General features: G+C 42.7%; 1 protein-coding gene across 2 annotated transcripts; it reads right to left on the reverse strand.

Annotated features, from left to right (window-relative positions):
* Nucleotides 1–19: 19 nt before the first annotated feature.
* On the reverse strand, nucleotides 20–18,828 carry sytl2b (synaptotagmin-like 2b). Of its 2 annotated transcripts, XM_083684911.1 has the most exons (19): nucleotides 18,222–18,828; nucleotides 15,705–15,996; nucleotides 12,727–12,878; nucleotides 11,961–12,075; nucleotides 10,593–10,659; nucleotides 10,233–10,341; nucleotides 9,097–10,023; nucleotides 5,575–8,685; nucleotides 4,589–4,702; nucleotides 4,410–4,460; nucleotides 4,016–4,110; nucleotides 3,590–3,709; nucleotides 2,753–2,922; nucleotides 2,388–2,490; nucleotides 2,106–2,267; nucleotides 1,763–1,841; nucleotides 1,450–1,555; nucleotides 977–1,182; nucleotides 20–645 (listed from the first exon to the last, which is right to left on the reverse strand). In XM_083684911.1, the coding sequence occupies exons 2-19, from the start codon at nucleotides 15,803–15,805 to the stop codon at nucleotides 497–499; spliced, it is 5,937 nt and encodes a 1,978-aa protein (XP_083541037.1). In that variant the 5' UTR covers nucleotides 15,806–15,996; nucleotides 18,222–18,828; the 3' UTR covers nucleotides 20–496. The 2 variants fall into 2 exon arrangements, with proteins under 2 accessions (XP_083541037.1, XP_083541038.1); XM_083684912.1 differs by lacking the exons at nucleotides 20–645; nucleotides 977–1,182; nucleotides 1,450–1,555; nucleotides 1,763–1,841; nucleotides 2,106–2,267 and having other exon boundaries at nucleotides 2,458–2,568.
* Nucleotides 18,829–19,401: the final 573 nt, after the last annotated feature.

Genomic DNA, 19,401 nt, shown 5'->3' on the forward strand with positions numbered 1-19,401 from the left:
ACAAGCACACTCAGTGGGTCCAAGGATTTATTGTCTTCACTGCATCTGAATGGCCATCAATCTTAATATCGCTTTTTGTCATCTCATGCTCACCATAGCATCTGTAATTACACTTGTGGTTAATATGTTAGGATGTGCACTGTATTTAATTGAATCCTGTAATATCAAATATAAATTAAGTATTGATAAACTTATTGTGATTATTATTATTCACAGAAAAGCAGTATGTGTTTGGCTAATAGTACACTATGAATGTTATGGTTGTCATTAACATAACAGGTCTTTGGATAACTGCAAATAAATGATACATGAAGATACATTTTGCCATCAACAGGTCCAGTAAATGTTTTTTTGTACTTCTCCATTACTAAATGTTTCAGTATAGAATGTATTTGGTTGCTCTACAGCAGATTGCATGTCACATACCATAAATCACACTGTGTTACTGTAGATATGGCAGGTATAGACTACAATCATTAACTAAAGTCTTTTTCACTCATTTCAATGCAGTTTTTGCTGTGGTCAGCATCCTCAGAGGCAGGACATCTTCAATCCATTCATTCGGAGAGCCTATCATTCGTTCCCACAGTGCGACCTCATCAGCATTCGAGTCCATCCAATCCACTACTGCACCGTAACTTCTGCCTGCAGAGACGGACAAACCCAAGCTTAGCTAATGGAGATTCTCTGTGAATGCACCTGCACATAGAGAAAAAAGGTTCTAGAACCTTTCGGGTTGGTCCATGTAGGTGCCACGTAGAACCCTTTTTGGTGTCATGTAGCAAACCTGGGCAAGAGATTTGGAAAGGTTTCAAATACTTAAAAAAAACTTAGGGTGTGCTCGATTTAGCTTGCCTTAGCTTGCCTTGCCAGCGTTTGCACTTCTGATACTATTCCAGTGCTTCCATTGTTTCTGTCACTCAGTCACTCACTCACTCACTCACTCGCTCACACACACGGTGTCTTCATACAGTACCTGTGCCAGGCCCCAGCCTCAGACCTCCCAGCAGGTTACTAGCCAGCCTGTCGCGGTCCCAGACTGTTAATTCAACACAGGCCTCCTGTAGGTCCTCCTCTTTGAAGCCGTCGTACACCATGGTGTGGTTGAACACCGGCTCCACCGTCCTCCTCAGCACTCGTGTCTTCTGCCGGCTCTTTCTGCTCGTGTCCGGGAGCACGAAGCTAGCATGGGGGGAGGACACGGACACGGACACGGACACGCAGACACAGACACGCAGACACAGACACAGACACAGACACACACACACACACAGGTACAGACATGCGCACGCACACAGACACACACACGCACACAGACACACACACAATCATGTCTATGATACACATGTCCTCCTCTAACAACATACAGTACTGTGCTGAATCTTATGTATTCATTTATAAACGTTTGCATATTGACGTTATTTGTGGAGTGTGTGATAATGTACATACCACTTTACATAGGGGTCAATGGTGGCTCCTCTGATGAGAGGGAGATTCTTGCAGTCTTTCACCCAGATGTGAACCTCACCTGTGTTGGAGGGCTCCTTAGCAAGGCCTGGGGAACAGAATGACATCATTCAGTCAACTGTGACCCACTTGTTCTTTTGCTAACATAATGTTTTGTTTTTCTAATCTATTTTGCATTTACTTATTTCACAATTTCTCTTCAAGCATTTTCTGTTTTTACTGAACTACATATAGTAAAATACATATACTTAGCTACAGTCTGACAGACATGAGAGAGGGATGTGTAAACCCTTACTGTGGGCTATCTGGGGCAGGAAGCGTATGGCCAGTCTCATCTCTCCTCTGTCATCTGAGGGCTGAAGACTGGAGGCGGGCTGGAGAGAGGGAGAGAATCATCACATATACACACATCTACACTATACTGTAGCATTTAAACTCCTCTGACCACACTCCAAACTCCACCCACTCCTTCACAAAACATGAAGCAAACACGCTTGCCATGTCACAAAATGGCTGACATGAACTGTTATTTGGATGAACAAAAAAGGCACAGAGATGGATTTCAGGCTTGGATTAATGGTTTGATATCAAATGAGAGCAGGCAGGAACAAAGCGGGCCTGTTCTGTTGTTTTCTTACCCTGGCTGTCAGGGCTAAGTAGTTCATCTGGGTGTGGTCGAAGTCCCATTTCGACAGGTCCACATCCACCTCGCCTAGAAAACTGTTCTTGCCAAATGTATCATGGTGCCAAACTGAGAGAATGAGAGTTTGGGTTCTGAGATACTCCATACGAACTCGATACTGATAAGGGGACAAGGAGAGAAAGGCAGTTATTGTTAAACCCATTTCATGTCAAACCTAACATACAAGTGCTGACAAATGTCTCTCTCGCGTTGATGTATTTGCTACTTTGGGTCTTACTCTGAGGATTTCGTTAAAAGTTGGGTTCAGCGTCTTCTTTTTCATTGCCGTTTTCCTCTTCCCTAAATTGGCTTTGTCAGGTACCAGGTAACTTTTAACATACCTACAAAGAGACACTTTGTAAGAGATACAAAATAGCGCCCACTCGTGGTACCGTTGTAGTTCTCACTTGTAGTTCTGCCTAAAAAGACAATTCCCAATGTAACTCCAGCATGATTTTGATGTTCTATAATTACCTTCAAATATACATATTTGTGGCTTGGCCATCGTCATCTTTTTCATATCCCAGATTGGACAGTTTTTAGGGTCTAGGTTGCAAGTTTTAGGTTCTAGGTTTTAGATGCTATGTAGATTTCAGTACTCACGGGTCTGAGCGGCCTCTCTTCGGGTCAACGGCCGCCAGGTCTTTGCACTGAGCCACAAAGATGTGGAACTCCTTGAGCTTCTGCACATAGTTGATGGAGAACTGGATGTTCCCCTGAACCTCCACATTCCCAAAGTCCCCACTGTACATGGTCATCACACTACCACTCAGCTAGGACCAGACACAGGGACACACACACACACACACACACACACACACACACCCACACACACACACAGAGGATTGTTTGTGTATGTTCATTATATCTAAGGCCTTCAGCAATTTAGATCAACACATAACACAAAATTAGTGGTTAATTTAATGAGGCAATCTGGGATTCAATCAACAACAAAGTGGTCACCCACCACTTTTTTGGTGAACAGCTGCGGGATGGGACTGGAGAAATGTAACCTCTCTCAAATTCATATAGTGTGGACACTAGGTATAGTGTGGACGCTAGGTATAGTGTGGACGCTAGGACTGACCATCCATGGGATCAAAATGATGTTTTGAAGCTATACAGAGTTTGTTTACATACAATGGAGTAATACAAGCTCATATTTTGGGTTCTGATGGGGAAGGACAGTTGAACTAAGCTCACAAGGCATTTATAAGTTATATTCTTCAAGAATCAATGGCTATATATCATTCATTTAAAAGTCTAAAAATTGAGGTACCAATCCCGGATTGCCCCTAAAAGACGGTTAGCATTTTGTAATCATGATAAGAGTTTGCTTACGGAAAATGCCAGTTAAGCTTGGTGGTTAGACATAAAACAGTATTAGATGTGAACAGTGCCTGTGCATTAGCAGTGCAGTGTTTGTGTGTGTGAACATACAGAGGACACAGATGCCATGCCAGAGGAGGTGCTGAAGTTAGTCATAGATCTGCCCATCATCAGCCTCCTGCCTCCATGGTAACTGTCCTCAGAGGTGGAGTCATTGTCTCTGCCGTCATTCTAGAACACAGACAGACAGACAGAATTCCCAGTGCACAGAGACAGAGGGCCCCATTTTGCTTGAGCAAAACCGTGCTGAACTGTGCAAAATAAGTGTTTAAGTGAACAGCTTGAAAATATATTGCACACCCTACAATCACTAGTTGCAGTACTATATATGAAACTCCAATTGGATTATGTCCCTTCCTGTCTATTGGGAATGTTACGGTTATTAGGGGCAACTTTGCTCACTTCTTGATACTGTTTTGCTCAAGTAAAATGGGGCCCACAGAGCCTGCTTTGGCCTAAGAGCTGGGGTGGCTTTACCTCTTTCTGCAGAAACGAGGGAACAGATTTGCTCATCTTCTTCAGATGTTCAGGATCAGAGAAAGAGGATGAGGATGGCAACTTAATGGAGGAAGCTGACAGATGAAAGAATGGGAAAAGTGATTAGAGAGTACCCTTACCTATACATTGAAACTTCACTACACCAAAACATTCCATTCCCATTAAATATATAGTATGTCATCATGCAATGGCCTCTGTAACACTCCTTATCTTTTATAGAGGTCATTGCATGATGTTGAATATGTTTTAGTGTAGTAGAGTTTCTAAATATGGGTAAGATCCCCATTCATCCCCTTGACCGTTCTGTCAAGAACTTTAATCCGTTTTTCAGATCACAACATTTCAAAATGGGCAAAACAAATACAGTATTAACCATCACTGCTGCGCCTGAGGTCAACAATAGGTTCTTGTCTTCTTTCTTGTCCTGTAATGATGATAATAACAACGCAAGTTTAGAAGAACACCTGTTGATGTTGGCACCATAGAAATACTGACACCAATTGGTAAAATAAATGTAATTAAGGAAGTAAGGAAAAGGGAGAAATGACTCACGTGGTGGCAATGACGCTGTGATGTCCTCAAGGCTTTTGGCAAGAGTTTTTGGCCTCGCCTCTGCACGCCTCAACGCCTTCCTCACAGGGTTCTGATCCTCACCATCGGTTTCACCTAAAAGTTACAGTATATACATTTGATATAATTTCTCCAAGGTCCCTTCCCAAATATAATAGTGTGGTAAAGTGGCATTCTTATGAGATAACAGGTATGAGGGCTTCTCTTAAGGTGGACTAATTGACTGTGATTGCCATTTTTGGTTGAGTTTTTTCAAGTAGACCATGAAGCATCTAAGATAAAATATCATTAAATGTTGTATTTTAGAAATATAACATACTGAATGCAGTATGGGAACCTACTTCCATCACTCACATGAGGATACTCCAGTAGGTTATAAGTCTACCTTGGACAGGAATGCTAATGCAAACACATATTTGAAGCTGCTTGGCTACTGACCTCACCATGTAGTTGTGGAGACAGAGCACCATGTGATGCCATTAAAGCCACAGAGGCGTAACGTTCAACCCACAAACTAAACACAGGCAGCTGATACCCAGCACACACCATGTTTACTGAGACATGCCTTTGCCAACACCCAGCCAGACATGGACACTTCATTCAGGATGCTGGACCTACCATAGATAAGCTGCACCAATACTGTAATCGATAATAGTACTGTAATAGTACTGACACATCTGTAATAGTACTGTAATAGATGTACTGACACATCACAGTATAACAGCTGAAAGTCTAACACTGTAAAGTTACCCCCATATCTGTGTACTGTGTAGTAACACAATAATAACTCTGATACCAACATCATATCAACATGTTGTTACATGGAAATTAATTAGGTAATTACTTTGTATATATGGAGTTGAGGGATAGGTCACTCTAAAAGTATTTATTGGAGTAATAGAGAGTTACTATAGAGTTTTAAGGGCAACTTAATGTAAAGTGTGGCCACTGAAATCATTATAGCTCACGTGTAGAACTGTTCCTGGAGTTGGACCAGGTATCAGATGTGCTGCTCGTGGATGACTCTCGTCCAGTGTCAGTGCTACCATGGTTCACCCAAAGGGGGCGCTGTGTTGTCTTGCTGCCCCTTCTGCTGTAGTGCTCCTCTGAGCCGACTGGGGTGCTAGTCCGGGCAGGCCCACTCAGGTCCAGTTCTGACCCAGCCCTGCTCTCTGCCTCCTGCTGCTTCACTGTTGGAACCAAAAGAGTATGGACGCTGGTCTTCTCTGTAATCCCTAAGTAATGACGGTAGTCTATAGGAACAAATGAGCGGGCGCGAAGAGCCTGAGATTCAGAATCCTCTGATGATCGTGAGGACCTCCTGGGGCTGGCCCTGCTATCAGCACTCTGTCTTCTACCCTGTGTCCTCTTGGATTGGACGGGGCTCACTTCCTGTGCCTTTTTAAGCTGCCCCGGTAAAGTTTTATCTTCTTCCTCACTGATGTTCAAAGCAAACATACTAGTGGCCCGCCGCAGAGCGCTTGCACGTGCACTTGAGTTTCCATAACTGTCTTTTCTCGCTTTCTGTAACCGAGACTCTTTTCCCTGGTTGCCTTGAGGCTCTCTTGTAGAGTCCTGTACTGAACCCCGTCTTAACTGGGGGACACGAGGGTCTTGTTGCTGTTCCAACTCCCCGGTGTTGTGTTGTGACAGGTTGGCTTTAGTGTCAACAATGGCACGTGACCCTGCCCCAATATGTCTGTCATTGGGTGACCTTGACGGCTGTTCTCTATCTTTGTTGCCACTTGCTAAAGATGGGGGTGGAGATGATTTTGCAAGCCGGCTCTCATCCAAAGGTGGTCTAGCATTGGCCTTCTCTGTGGGGCTGGGGGTGGATTTACGGTAAAACTCAGAGTCGACACACTGCTTTACCTCCAGCATTGGGGGCTGGGCATCAATTGACTCTTTCTTTTTGGGGTTCTTGGATTTGTCAACAGATATCGACCCAGATAACGACCCTCTGCGACTCGAGCTGGCCTCTCCCCAGAATTCTCTGAGATTCTTGAACTGCGAGCGGTTAGCTCCAAGGCTTGGGGAAGATTTTTCTAGTCTTTGATTCATAGTGAGAACAGTAAAGTTCTGCCTCTGTCTGTCTGAGGAAGAGTTGGAGTCTTGTTCATGGTCACTGCTTGATTCATTACCGATAGACCTCAGGTCGTATTCAGACTTGGTGAATCTTTTCTGGAGCTTTCCGGGGGCTGGCAATAAAGCTTGATTGACTTTGGCATCCGCCAATCCTTTAGACTTCCCAGTGTAAAACACAGGCTTGTTCTTCTCTTGCTCCCAGAAGGATTTGAGCTGCTTTATCTTATCAGCCATGCTCTCCTGCCGAGTGGGGACCTGCTTCAGTGTGTGTAGGCTGATACCTCTGTCTTTCATGCTGGGATCATCTTGATTCTTAAGGGACACACTTGACTGAAAATATCGGTCTCTACTTTCTTCATCCTTCACCTTTACATCATCCCTGACACTGCTCTGCTGAGATTTTGTGTTCAACAGCTCACTTTCTATTCCACCCTGGAGGCATTCCAAATGTGGGCTGACTTTAGCCTGGGAGAGGTTTTCAGGCTGTGGGCTGGAACTGGTCCTGAACAGCACTTCAGGCTGAAGGCTTAGTACAGTTGGGGTTAGTTTCAGAGGCTGAGGGCTTACTATGGGTTGTGATAGTTTCACAGGCTGAGGGTTGACTCTAGACTGGACGTGTATGTCAGGCTGTGGGCTTTGCCTTGATGGGATGAGCCTCTGAGGTTCTGGGCTCACTCTAGACTGGACCTGTATGTCAGGCTGTGGGCTTTGCCTTGATGGGATGAGCCTCTGAGGTTCTGGGCTGAGTCTGGACTGGAGGGGTATTTCAGGGGTACTGAGACGAGTTAGGGAGAGGATCTCAGTCTCTGAACCTCTTCGGTCCATCACTAGGGGAGCTGCTGGTAAGGCCCGATAGCCAGCGGTGTGTTTCTTGTCTTCTTTATTCTGGGTGGCAGGAGTCCGATTGTTGTCCAAGGAGCTTTGCGTTAAGCGTGTGTCTGCAATGGGAGCGCTTACACAACTCATTTTAGGAATGCATTCCTCCTGACCAAGAGTCGACTGGCGACTTTGATCTCCACTATTAGCTTCTTGTTGATTAGCTGGGGCTGGCTGTTCATTGTGTCCATCCTTGGGACATGAGACAAACGTCCCCTCCACATTGCATGGATCTGGAGCAGAGGTGGAATGTGTATCATGGACAGTCATATGAGGCTTTTCTGTCTGTTCTTTCTCTTTCTTTTTCTCTTTCTCTGTTTCCTCTCTCTCTTTCTCCACTGTTGGTTGAACAGTTGGTTTCTGTCCTTTCTCAGTGGATGTGTTCGATCTGCTTATGAGTATCTTTGGACCAGTGTTGCCCTTCTCCCAGAATGACTTCAGGTGGGAGATTTTTGGTGGTTGGTTCTCATCTTGTTCCTCTTTTTCATTCACTTCCTTTGGCATGACCTGTGCTCCACCACTGACCTTCTTCACTTCCTCTTCCCTGCCTATCACATCCTTGCTCTCCTTTCTATCTGCTGATCTCAGCTTCTCTGTCTCGGACAAGCGTCTCTTGGGCTGATATGCCCTCTCTGTGTTCACAGGAGACTGGACAGGAGGCTGAATCATAGGGGATGTAGGCTTTGATCCATCCCCTACCTCTGGAGTTTGAACTGGACTACAACACGCCTCCTGTCCAATACTCTGTTCCCCCCTCCTGCCATCTCCCTGTGGAGGTTTGCTTTTCATCTCTGGAGCTTTCCTCTCTCTCTGAAGAGATCTGATCTCAAATATATTCTCTGTGTCTTTTCTCACAGAGTCTATCATGTCTTCCGTGACCATGCCTTCCTGTTTGTCAAGCCTGACTGTGTCTGGTTGATCGCTCTCGACCTCCAGCCAGTCACTGCTGTCTGTGCTCCGGCTGAACCACTCCAGGACTTTGGCGATGGAGTCTCCCTCCTCCCCCGCGGGTCTGGGACTGCGAGGGATAGATTTTGAGGTTTTACGGCCTGATCTTTTAGGACCATGTTTATCAGGTTTATCCCCAGAATTATGGAGTTCATGATGATCCTGATGATCTGAGAAAGAAAGTTCATAAAATTGTCAGGTTATATGACAAAATAAGCTGGGCTTGTAAAAAACAGTAAACTATCATACTGTTTAATTGATGCAGGTTAAGTCACATTCATGGTACTCATGAGCCAACAAAATTATTTTCACACTCATTTTGGACTATTGCAGGTTCTATTAAAGGGATGATTCAGCCTATTTCCATGTTTAGGTGATTATTCTCCAGGGAACTGGGCAGGATTCCGACAGACCTTAAGTTGGAGAGGGCGCTGCTATCTCTGCGGTAGCGGAGAATGGGGAACCGGAGATGCTTTCACTACTAGCATATGAGGACAACTCAGGGTAAGATGATATTTCACCGAATCATGAAAATAGGCGGAACCATCCCTTTAATTCTTACTTTCTGTCTTTGGACTTACCCATAATGCTTTGGGGCAAACTAAGGTCCTCCTGTCTGATTGCTGTTCCCACATTGCGAGTCCTCGTCTTTTCCTTGTCCACCTCCCACACCTCATTCTGTATCTCAGTGGGTTGAAAGGCTGTGTTCTGACCAGACTGTTGGTGAGTATGATCCACTGATGGTAAGTCCTTAATGAGCAGTGAGGACAGGGGCTCTGACTCTCCACAACCAGACCTCTCTCTGGCCTGAGGATCCCCACCAACACACTCTCTCTGGGTGAGGGCATCTTCACTCCTCTCACCACATGGGATGGATTTATCACTGGGTCTGTCATTATTGGAGTGTGTGGCTGGTCTAATGTCCAGCAGGGTGTGGGGCTTGGACTCATTCAGGGGTACTGATACTTTTTCAGTCTCATTGAGAGAAGAGGAGACCCTCACTTGGTGTCTGTTGGGGTCCTCTGGGGTCTCCTCCACTGTCCTCTCTCTGGTAATAGTGGGGGGCTTTTTGTCCCTCTCTGATCCAATGTAGGAGAAGGAGATCAAGGTCACCTCACTCAGTGGCTTTGGGGAGACCTGGTTTTGAGTGTTCAATGGCTGGACAGGAGGAGAAATGGGAGTTAAATTGTTCTGTGACTCAGAGACGGGAGTTGTAGTTTTTTGCATGTCCACGGCGCCCTGGCTGGAGTGGTTAGAGCCACAGTTAAAGGCATGTTGGAGGTTACCTCGTGGAGCAGGGACGATAACCTTTGACCCTGGCTGAAGAGCACGCCCAGAGTGGGAATCATCACTTTCTGTCACAGAGATGGAGCTCTGCTGTCTGGAAAGGAAGGTTCTCTTCTTTGGCACAGGCCTGAATCCGACAGAGGACCCTTCAGAGGTGACAGAACCAGACAGGTTTTGCCTGGTGGTGCTGGCTGTGTGACTCTTCAGTGAAGATATGGACTCTATGAGAAACAATAGGGAACATGAGAAGTTGGAGATATGTACAAGGCAATGTAAATATCACTGATATGGCTAGTATTGCTAAATCCCCAAAATATGATATCATCTGTATAACAAAAAAAAAAATTAACAGCATCCTGAAGGACCTCCTATTTAAAGTTGCGCGTCTGTATGCTACTTTAGCATGAATAAAACATTTGTGCATTCCTACCTGCTCCAGGTGAATTCAGAGACTCCTGTTTTCCATTTGGTAACTGTTTATCTGTCTTGTTAGCTGCCTCAAGAACAAGGGATGAACAGTTGAAAGGGTTGTGCCTTGGCTTGAACGAGAAGAGCAGAAAAATAACAGAATAATCAGATAAGAGTTGGGTATGGGTATGGTTTAATGTTTCTACTGTAGAAGTTAAACTGTGATATTGCAATGAAATATAACAGGATGCCATAAAATATCATTGCTTGCTATTTGTATTTCAATCAATCAATCAGCGCAGTTCAAAGAGCTCTACAGTAAAAAACAATCGTAAAAACATTGAATCGCCTGTATTCTCAGCAAATGAGACCTGACACATACCCTTCCTGGGGAGCGAAGCAATAAATTCAGTTTCTCTTTCTCAGCGTCTGTAAAACTGGGGGTTTCCCTGTAACGGAGACAGAAAGATTACTCTATAGAAATTCTGTTCAGTAATAGAGATTACAGTACACTCTACTGGAGCTTCTACCTAGAATCAAAAAGGGTTATTTGGCCTGTCCCTGTAGGAAAACTGAGTTCAAGTAGTATTTTAAATAATTTCAAATACTAAGCTGTGGTTTATTGAGTTTGCCTGGCACAATTGAACCAATAAAATGGCCATAAGTGCATCTGGTACTCCAGGCAGGCTCAAGCTAACACTTAAAGACCTTCCACCAGGTCTGAGGAGAACCCTTTAAAGAAGTCTTTTCGGTGCCATGTAGAACCCTTTTTGGTGGGTTCTTCAAAGAGTTTTCCGAAGAACCATTTTTTTGGAGAACAGGTGAGTGAAAGGTTTCAGGATACATTGCACTGGGTGTCAACTGAGGACCACTGGTCTGCTGTCTGCTGATGTTTGGGCTAAGCAAACTATACAAAAAGTATTGTGTATTTGCATTTCCTCTTGAAATTCCCTAGCAGCTCTGTGACTGTTTGTTCAGCATTAAGGTCTGCATAGCTGAAGCCTGTTCACATGTGATTAATTCTGATATGAAAGGGAGGCAGGGCCATGTAAGAGCTGACCTGCCTAGCCGCTGGCTGCCCACTGGGAATCTTGGAGGAAAACAGAACCCATATGATTCACGCATGACAAACTCTTCAAGCCTTATTGGCACACAGAGCCATAGATATACTGTAAAGAGTTTGGCAAACTCAGTTCATGAATTGAACTAGAATGGGCACCATGTTGTCAAACTAAACTAAAAGTTTCATGAATCACATTCTAGGAACGTTTGGTGCCAACATGGAGGACAGTTGGCCAAACTAAACTATGTACTTTATATCTATGGCTCTGCAGGCACCTTATTTAATAACTATCAAATTTAAGGCCTCTCCAAATGTATCATTACAGCATTCCTATACTACAGTAAATTACTTCTAGCCTTAAGGCCACGTTCTGGGAAACCTGGAATATTGTGAGCAGGTACAGTGCAACAGAGCAGACTGTTTTAATGTAAGCACCACCTATATTGACTCAAGCTGAGTCACGAGACACAACACCGCAACGCCCCCCGCCCCACACAGACACACAGACACACAGACACACACACACACACACACACACACACACACACACACACACACACACACACACACACACACACACACACACACACACACACACACACACACACACACACACACACTTCTGAACTGCTACTCTGACTTAGGCCAATATCCAAAGTTATGGGCCAAAGTAGAGAAGTGAGTTACCTGTTCTCCTGGGGCTGTGTTGATAACTCCAGGCGTCTGGCAGGTTTCGGTGGAGCGACGATGTCTGTTGCTTTACTACTGACAGCTTTGGGCCTCTCAGCCTTCAGAGACCCATCTGCAGCAGAGACGAGGGAAAAAGTACTTAAAGTGCTTTTAACAAGTAGTACAATGCACTATGAACATATTATAATGCATTATAACTAGGGCTGTACAGATTAATCAACACATTTCCTTAATTGACTGACAACCCCTATTATAACTGTTGGCTCTAAGTGAAGTGTTAGCAGTACTGTCAACTGTGGGACCTTATATAGACAGGTGTGTGCCGTTCCAAATCATGTCCAGTCAATTTAATTTACCACAGGTGGCCTCCAATCAAGTCGTAGAAACATCTCAAGGATGATCAATGGAAACAGGATGCACTTGAGCTCAATTTCGAGTGTCATAGGAAAGGGTCTTATGTAAATGTGATATTTCAGTTTTTTATTTTTAATAAATTAGCAAACATTTCTAAAAACCTGCTTTCGCTTTGTCATTATGGGGTATTGTGTCTAGATTGATGAGGGAAAAAATGAATTTAATCCATTTTAGAATAAGGCTGTAACATTCCAAAATGTGGAAAAAGTGAAGGGGTCTGAATACTTTCCGAATGCACAGTATAAACCCAATATCCCACACATCATCACAACATTGAATACCAAATAGCTTTGCCTCCTGGCTGGTAGTGTATTTCAGCGACACATCTCCTTGCACAGCACAAACCCACCTAAGGTCCCTCTCTTCTGTTTCATGGAGGCCAGGATGATCTCTGAGCCATGGATCTTGTCCCTGTGCCTGCGAGACTTGGCCTCATAGAACCATTCTCCCGTCAGGTACTTGAGCCTATTCTCTGCTGGCGGGGAGTTCGTCTGCAGCTCCCTGGTGGGACAAACACACAAACAGCCTTGTCTCCAGGACTAGTGTTGCGAGAAAACGTCTGGCTTCCAACACACAAAACATCTACTGTAAGAGTCCTTCACGCTTCAGCAAACAAAGTAACAATGGGAGGGGTGCTCAACAACAAAAACTATGTCCATTAAACAAAAACGTACCAATGAAAAAACTAAATTCTAATTCACTGGCTTGTGTGTTCTGAGTAAGACATCAAGTGACGTTGTCTCGCTGGTTCTTAGTTCTTTAAGTCTGAGAGCATCCTGAATGAATACATTCCTGCCTCATTTATTACATATTATACATATTATTACACAAACTGATTAATTAAGTCCTTTTGTGGGATTGTTCATAGGTAAGCCATGTACTGTATAGTGTCTATTCATTCAACACATCGCAAAGTTACCAGAGGTCATGATTCGTTCAGAGTTCAACCAAGGGTTGTGTGTCTCCGAATAATCATCTAGGCAATTTCAATCTAATTCATTCTGTTGTAAACACAGCATTCGATTTGATTCTAAGCAGTATTTCACCCTATCTGAGCAGAAAAAGGTACATTTGCCTCCACACGAGTTAACAATATAACCCAATAGACATGGGAACACAATAAAGCGCTTGTGGACAAATAGTTCACATTCTTTTGGGGGAAGAAAAAAAACAAGTTTATTCAATCAGTATCAAATGAGGGGAAGCACAACAATGATTTCCCCTTCAATGTAATGTCGATAATAAAGCAACACTTTTCTTTCTTTTTGTATCATCATTTGGCTGAATATGCACTGAAAGCACATGAACAAATATGCGTCTTTATTAAGTGAGAGTCTAACCAAGAAAGTGACACCATTCCTATTCATGGTAGCTGGCTGTAACTCTACTCTCACATTATTGGGAGAAACATAATTCCTTGGGCAAACAAAAGGGTCATGCCCCCAGCAAACAACCAAACCTGAAGCTGGACCGTTTAAACCCAACTCCTCATATATAAATACACTTTATGAATAAAGGAAGTGACAGGAGGTTTACTGATCAAATGTTGCCCTAAAAATAAATCCCAAGTTCACAGAGCAACAGGAAATGGTGGCATTCCAAAATGTTTGAAAAAAAGGTAACCACCACAATGTGTTAGCTGGCACACAATAAAAAGGTGTCATTAGGTGACGTCTTGCTGTCCTTTTTAAAAACATTTACTGCATCAGTTCCCGTTGTTCGATGAACTTGGGATTTCTCTTGAATTTATTGTTGCATATGGTAGAGTAACCCAGCCTATGGCATAGAAAGGTAGCACACCTGTTTAACAAATATTGCCCCCCTTTGCTTCTGTTTACTCTTCAAATTGTTTCATAAGAAGTAAGAAGAAGTAGAAGTAACAGTAGTAGACTCAATGAGGTTTTGACTTTTGTCTGTCAATCCACAAAGGCAATCAGAATTTTGAAGGAAGGAAGGAAGGAAGGAAGGAAGGAAGGAAGGAAGGTTCAGGTTGCACAACATGATATCATGTTAAACTTAATGAGGTTTTTGAGTTGCTGCTCTAACCCGAATCTAGTTATTCAATTGAAAACTAAATAAAAACTACAAGCCTTTTCTGCCCTACATTTAAAAAAAAGAAAAAAATTACGTTACAGTTACAGAAATGATGCGCATGATTTGTCGAAAATAAGGAATTGCGAAAGTTTCCCTGCAAGTTAAAATAATTAAATGAAAATCATGTGTTTAGAAATGGCAATTATGACTCATCTTTCCTTTTGAAGGGAGACCACAGTGGTCATGTGAAAGGGGGTAGAACGTTATTACACACGATTGGTCTTAATCCTTTTACACTAGGGTGAGTAAGGCCATGCCTGAACACAGACAAGTCAACCAAACACAGCCAGTCTCCAGTCTCCTACAGTTGGAAAAAGAGATGGCTGGCCAATTCCATTACAAAATTGAAAGTGAATAGGCCATTGTTACTTGTCTTTCGTCATCAACTCTGGTGCTACGTAGAGAAGGCTGAAGACACGGCTACCTATACGCTTAGACTCAACATACCTGTTGTGCTTAACTGGACACATACTGTATGAGCCAATAACGACAAGATAAGGAATGCATGTCTAAGTAAACAATATTTTGACATTGTTCATATAGTGCTTGTGCTTCAGGATTCCCAAAGTTGAAACTCAGTGAGGCGTTATCTCTGTGTTCTACCTCTTAGGGATTCTATTCCTGGGGCCGGCGAGCATGCATCTCTCTCATGTGGATCTGTAGGGTTGGAACTGGAATTGGAGCCGTAATCTAATTGCTTATCTCACATTGAGGCCTCTCTGTGGTGGAGGCTGTGTCTGTATCCGGCTGAGTCGTTATCATATTACAACCAGACAAACATCACCTTCACCAGGCTGTTTACTCTCCCATAAAGGGATCAACTCTCCTCCTCACAGAACGAAAGACAGAGGGCCATCTGCAAACAACATTTGATATTCTCACACGTTTGATTACGTAACGAGAATTTCAGCTAGAAGGGAACAGGGAACAGTGTAGTGGCACAAAGAGGAAAACATTGTAATTATATAACTAAACAAGGAAAACAAGTCCTTCTAGTCACAAATGGACACGTTTCGGCTATAGCGCCTCCATCAGGACCAAACACTTTCTGAATAACAGTTGAGCACGGCAGGTTTTTAACCTAAACATTGTAATGACATTGATTGTTCAGAGCTGTGACAAAACGACTGTTCTTTGACAGGACTTTAAAATGGTTCAACGCCACACATAACACACTATAGGTAACTTGAAACCAGATGTCCACCGAGAAGGTAGACGCTAGACAGGCCTCACCTGATCCTCTCCTCTTCTGCTTTCTTCAGCTCCGAATCCCTCTTCAGGACGGTCATTATCATCCCCTGTTCCTCCTCCGTCAGGTGGCTGAGGTCGATCATGATCACTTTCTCTCTCTCTCTCTTTCTCACTCTCTCCTTATTCACTCCCTCGCTCTCTCCTCTTTCACTAAAGGCCCTGGATCTGGCCGCTAAGGCCTGGTGACTCAGTCGGTGGGGTGACGTGATGTATTGTCTGCTGTTCGTTGACTCAGACGCCCAGAGGCATCCCTCAGCCTGTTGCCACCTGGGATCTAATGAACATATACAATGTGTGAGCGTCTTGAAGCCATGTTTTTCTCTGCCCTCCATTCATACATACATACATTGCAGTTTGGGTCAATTCGATTTCTATTCAGTCAATTCAGTGTGGTATGAATTTGCTCATGCGATTTAAAATTATTATTCTCAGTTTCTAGGGAAATCATTAGAAATAAATGCCATAATTTGCAATCATTGAATTGTAATTCCACTTCCACAATTTACTTCGTGAAATGACTAAAGAGAAATTCAACGGACTCCAACCCTGGTATATCGCCTGTCATAGTTAAACTGTGCCAAGCAACAGCAGACAAGGACTCAAGGGCTAGAAAGGAACTAAATGTGACAGGCAATTAACCTACATTATTATTACGATTATCAGACTCTATACATGGTAAGTGTGTACAGTAAATCGTGAAGGATTAATCACACAAACTAACTTAAGTTGATGTGATTTGCTTCTGCGGTGACATGGACTTATCAGTGGACTCATTCTCTCACCACACACAACTTTGTGGTGGTGAAGTGGGTGGAGAGTTCGACTAAAGTGATTGTGCTAATGTGCTGGTGACATTTCTGAACCTTAGAGGTAATGCAACTCTTGTTGGTTGACTTACTGTAAATTAGACTAATACTGCTAAAACTGAAAAACAGTCAGGGTGCCAAAATAATTGGTACATCGATTGGTACATCCTTTTTTTAACTTTTAAATTAATGCTACTGTATATAGTCATTGCATATTCAAGAATATTACTTATAGATGCCTTATGAGCTTAGTTAAACAGTTTTACCCCCATCAGAAACTAAAATATAAGCTTTACTATAAGCTTCATAAGTTTTACTCTAATGTTTGTAAACAATGTAATTGTATATGAACACTTCAAAACATGGTTAAAACTATCATTTTGATCTCATAGATGGTCACTTCTGACATCAATAGCTCTGTATGAATTTGAGAGTGGTAACATTTCTCCAGCCCCATCACTCAGCTATTTACCAAATAGCTTTGTTATTTTTTAAATCCCAGATTGCCCCTTTAAGGGCCATCTTTTGCACATTAACGAGAAAATAGTTGACACAGCTGGCGCGCATCCAACTAAATGTACACCTGTTGACTTTACATTTAGTTGCCCCTGTGTCGTAATGCTGTATTTATTCAAGAATCAACATTCTAGTGTCAGAATTGTCATACCTGTATGTACTTAGGATAATTTGCCGTAGGTTACTGTAGCCTGTGTGTTGGACAGACTACACCCTAAGTTCAACACACTATTTGAAGATGATGAAATTGAGTGAGACCATTTGAGGCGCAGTAGGCCTAATAAACACTATCTTAAATAATTAAACACAATTGTGATTTCGTAATTGATTTCAAGTCACTTCAAGGTTCATTTTGCATGCTAATAAAGACCATGTTTTGTGTCAATTGCTTTAACTGGAAAATAATGGCTCAGGCTCAGTACTGTAATTTCATATTTTTTTGTGAACCATCTCTTTAAGATTGGAACGTTAATTAAACCGTTAATTAAAGTATCTATTGGGGTATTTATTCGTGTAGAGAACAGTCGATAACCTAAAAATAAATGTTTTGAACACTGCCATTTTTGCCTGCAATTAACCTGCAGTTAAATAAGTTAGTATAATTGGATAATTCCATTGCATAGACTCACGTTGCCCTTACAGAGAAGCCGTCATGTTTGCAGTGACTTCTTACCGTTCTCTTCTTTGGAATAAATTATATTTGTTGCATTTCTGAGCTACAGTAGACCTACTTTATGAGTTTTTATAAGAAGTATGAAGTGTGAAGAAGTAGAAGTAACAACAAGTAATAGTATGTTTGATCTTTGAAAACGAACTGCCCTTATACATTCATAAGTTATGTCAAATGAAATCCAGAACCTAATACTGTACATACAAACAACAATAACATTAAAACCGTGATGAGCCAACCACTAATAAATCCAGATTATCGGTCTGCTAGCCTACCAAGCCTTATGACATTTGAGGCTGCTGATAGTTCACGACAGTGTCATTTGTGTGCAAGGTCTCGGATATGAATAAGACTAGACATAGACAATGATAAACAATCTTCTCATCAAACTCTTTCCTTCATTGTTTCCAATATGTCATTATTGTATGTTGTAAAACCCTTCCCCTTTAAACCTTTCCTCATCAAAATGAATGAATAATTGGTATATTTATAAGCAAAAACGTTTACCTTAGTCGGAGGCTGCCTCAGGGAACTATATCCACTGAAGGGAGGCGGTCACGGGGAGGACTGGGTTTGACTCGAACGGAGATGAACGCTCTAATCTAACTATAGTCAACCCTTATAGTTTCAGGATAGCAGTGAACTTCGAACAGATGAGCAGAGCAAGTGTCTTCAGAGTCACCATAAGGCAGCTGTCCAATAACTTGTCATTACGTTTTCCTAGTTTAGGAAGAAATAGTCAGTTTATCTCACTATGACAATGTGCGTGTAAATATGTAAATATGTAAATGAAAAGGATATGTAAATACAACAGACTACTTTATATTAGTATAACTAGCCGAAGTCGAAGGCTACAGACTTTCTGTGCGCCGTCGAAGCGCACCACTCACTCGTTTCGACCTGGACCACTACAGCAGTATAACGATGCTCAGTCCAGACGTTTAAGGTTTTGGTGTTGTCCTGTATATATCGTTGTGCCACCCGAAAAGTTCAATTATCAGAAATATTCCCAGTCTCTATCCTGGTTAGTTTTAGCGTCTGCTACCTTTGAAGGTAAGTCACCGCATACCCTGTGCCTACCAATCTGTGACTAGATTTCTACAACGTCAACATGAAAAAAGTTGTATATCTAGTCACAAATGGGGCTACAGCCACTGCAGCCCATGAATTAGCCGCCGACGTCGACAGTAGCACAGAAAGGTCTGTAGTCTCGAGTACTTCGGCTGAATAAGCAGACCTAATGCAACATTGTGTAAACGTTATACAAGTGGCGCACTGGCCAGGATTAATGTATTATTTGTACCATTATGTGACATGTGGAATTACCTGTCAGACTCAGATATTTGTGACATTGACTGTCCCTCCTACAAGCCACAGACAAGATGTCAGTGGACATATGGCTGTAATCTGTTTGTCAAGAGGGTGTGTGGCATACCTGGAGGGAGGACAGGAGACACGGAAGTGTGAGGTGTTTGAAAATACTATTGTGCAGAACTGCTGCTGCATTTCTGAACACTATTTCTAAAAAGCCTTTCAAATTGCCCCTGGTTCTGGCGTTGCCATTCAACCTATGATGCACAATTGTGACAGTTGTTCATGCATATTCTGATTAAATTAATCCACATACAGATGTACAACTATTCTACAGATGTCTACAGATGTACAACTATTCCAATGTACCACTATG

Source organism: Argentina silus (assembly GCF_951799395.1).
Source record: "Argentina silus genome assembly, chromosome: 14".
Taxonomy (NCBI): Eukaryota; Metazoa; Chordata; class Actinopteri; order Argentiniformes; family Argentinidae; genus Argentina; species Argentina silus.

Excerpts from the sequence above, each read along its gene's own strand:
- sytl2b (XM_083684911.1), bottom strand. The coding sequence starts at position 15,805 with ATGATCGACCTCAGCCACCTGACGGAGGAGGAACAGGGGATGATAATG. Across the intron at positions 12,076-12,726 it reads ACAGAAGAGAGGGACCTTAG|ATGGGTCTCTGAAGGCTGAG; the intron begins GTGGGTTTGTGC and ends TCTCTGCTGCAG. Across the intron at positions 10,342-10,592 it reads TGCTTCGCTCCCCAGGAAGG|CCAAGGCACAACCCTTTCAA; the intron begins GTATGTGTCAGG and ends TTCTCGTTCAAG.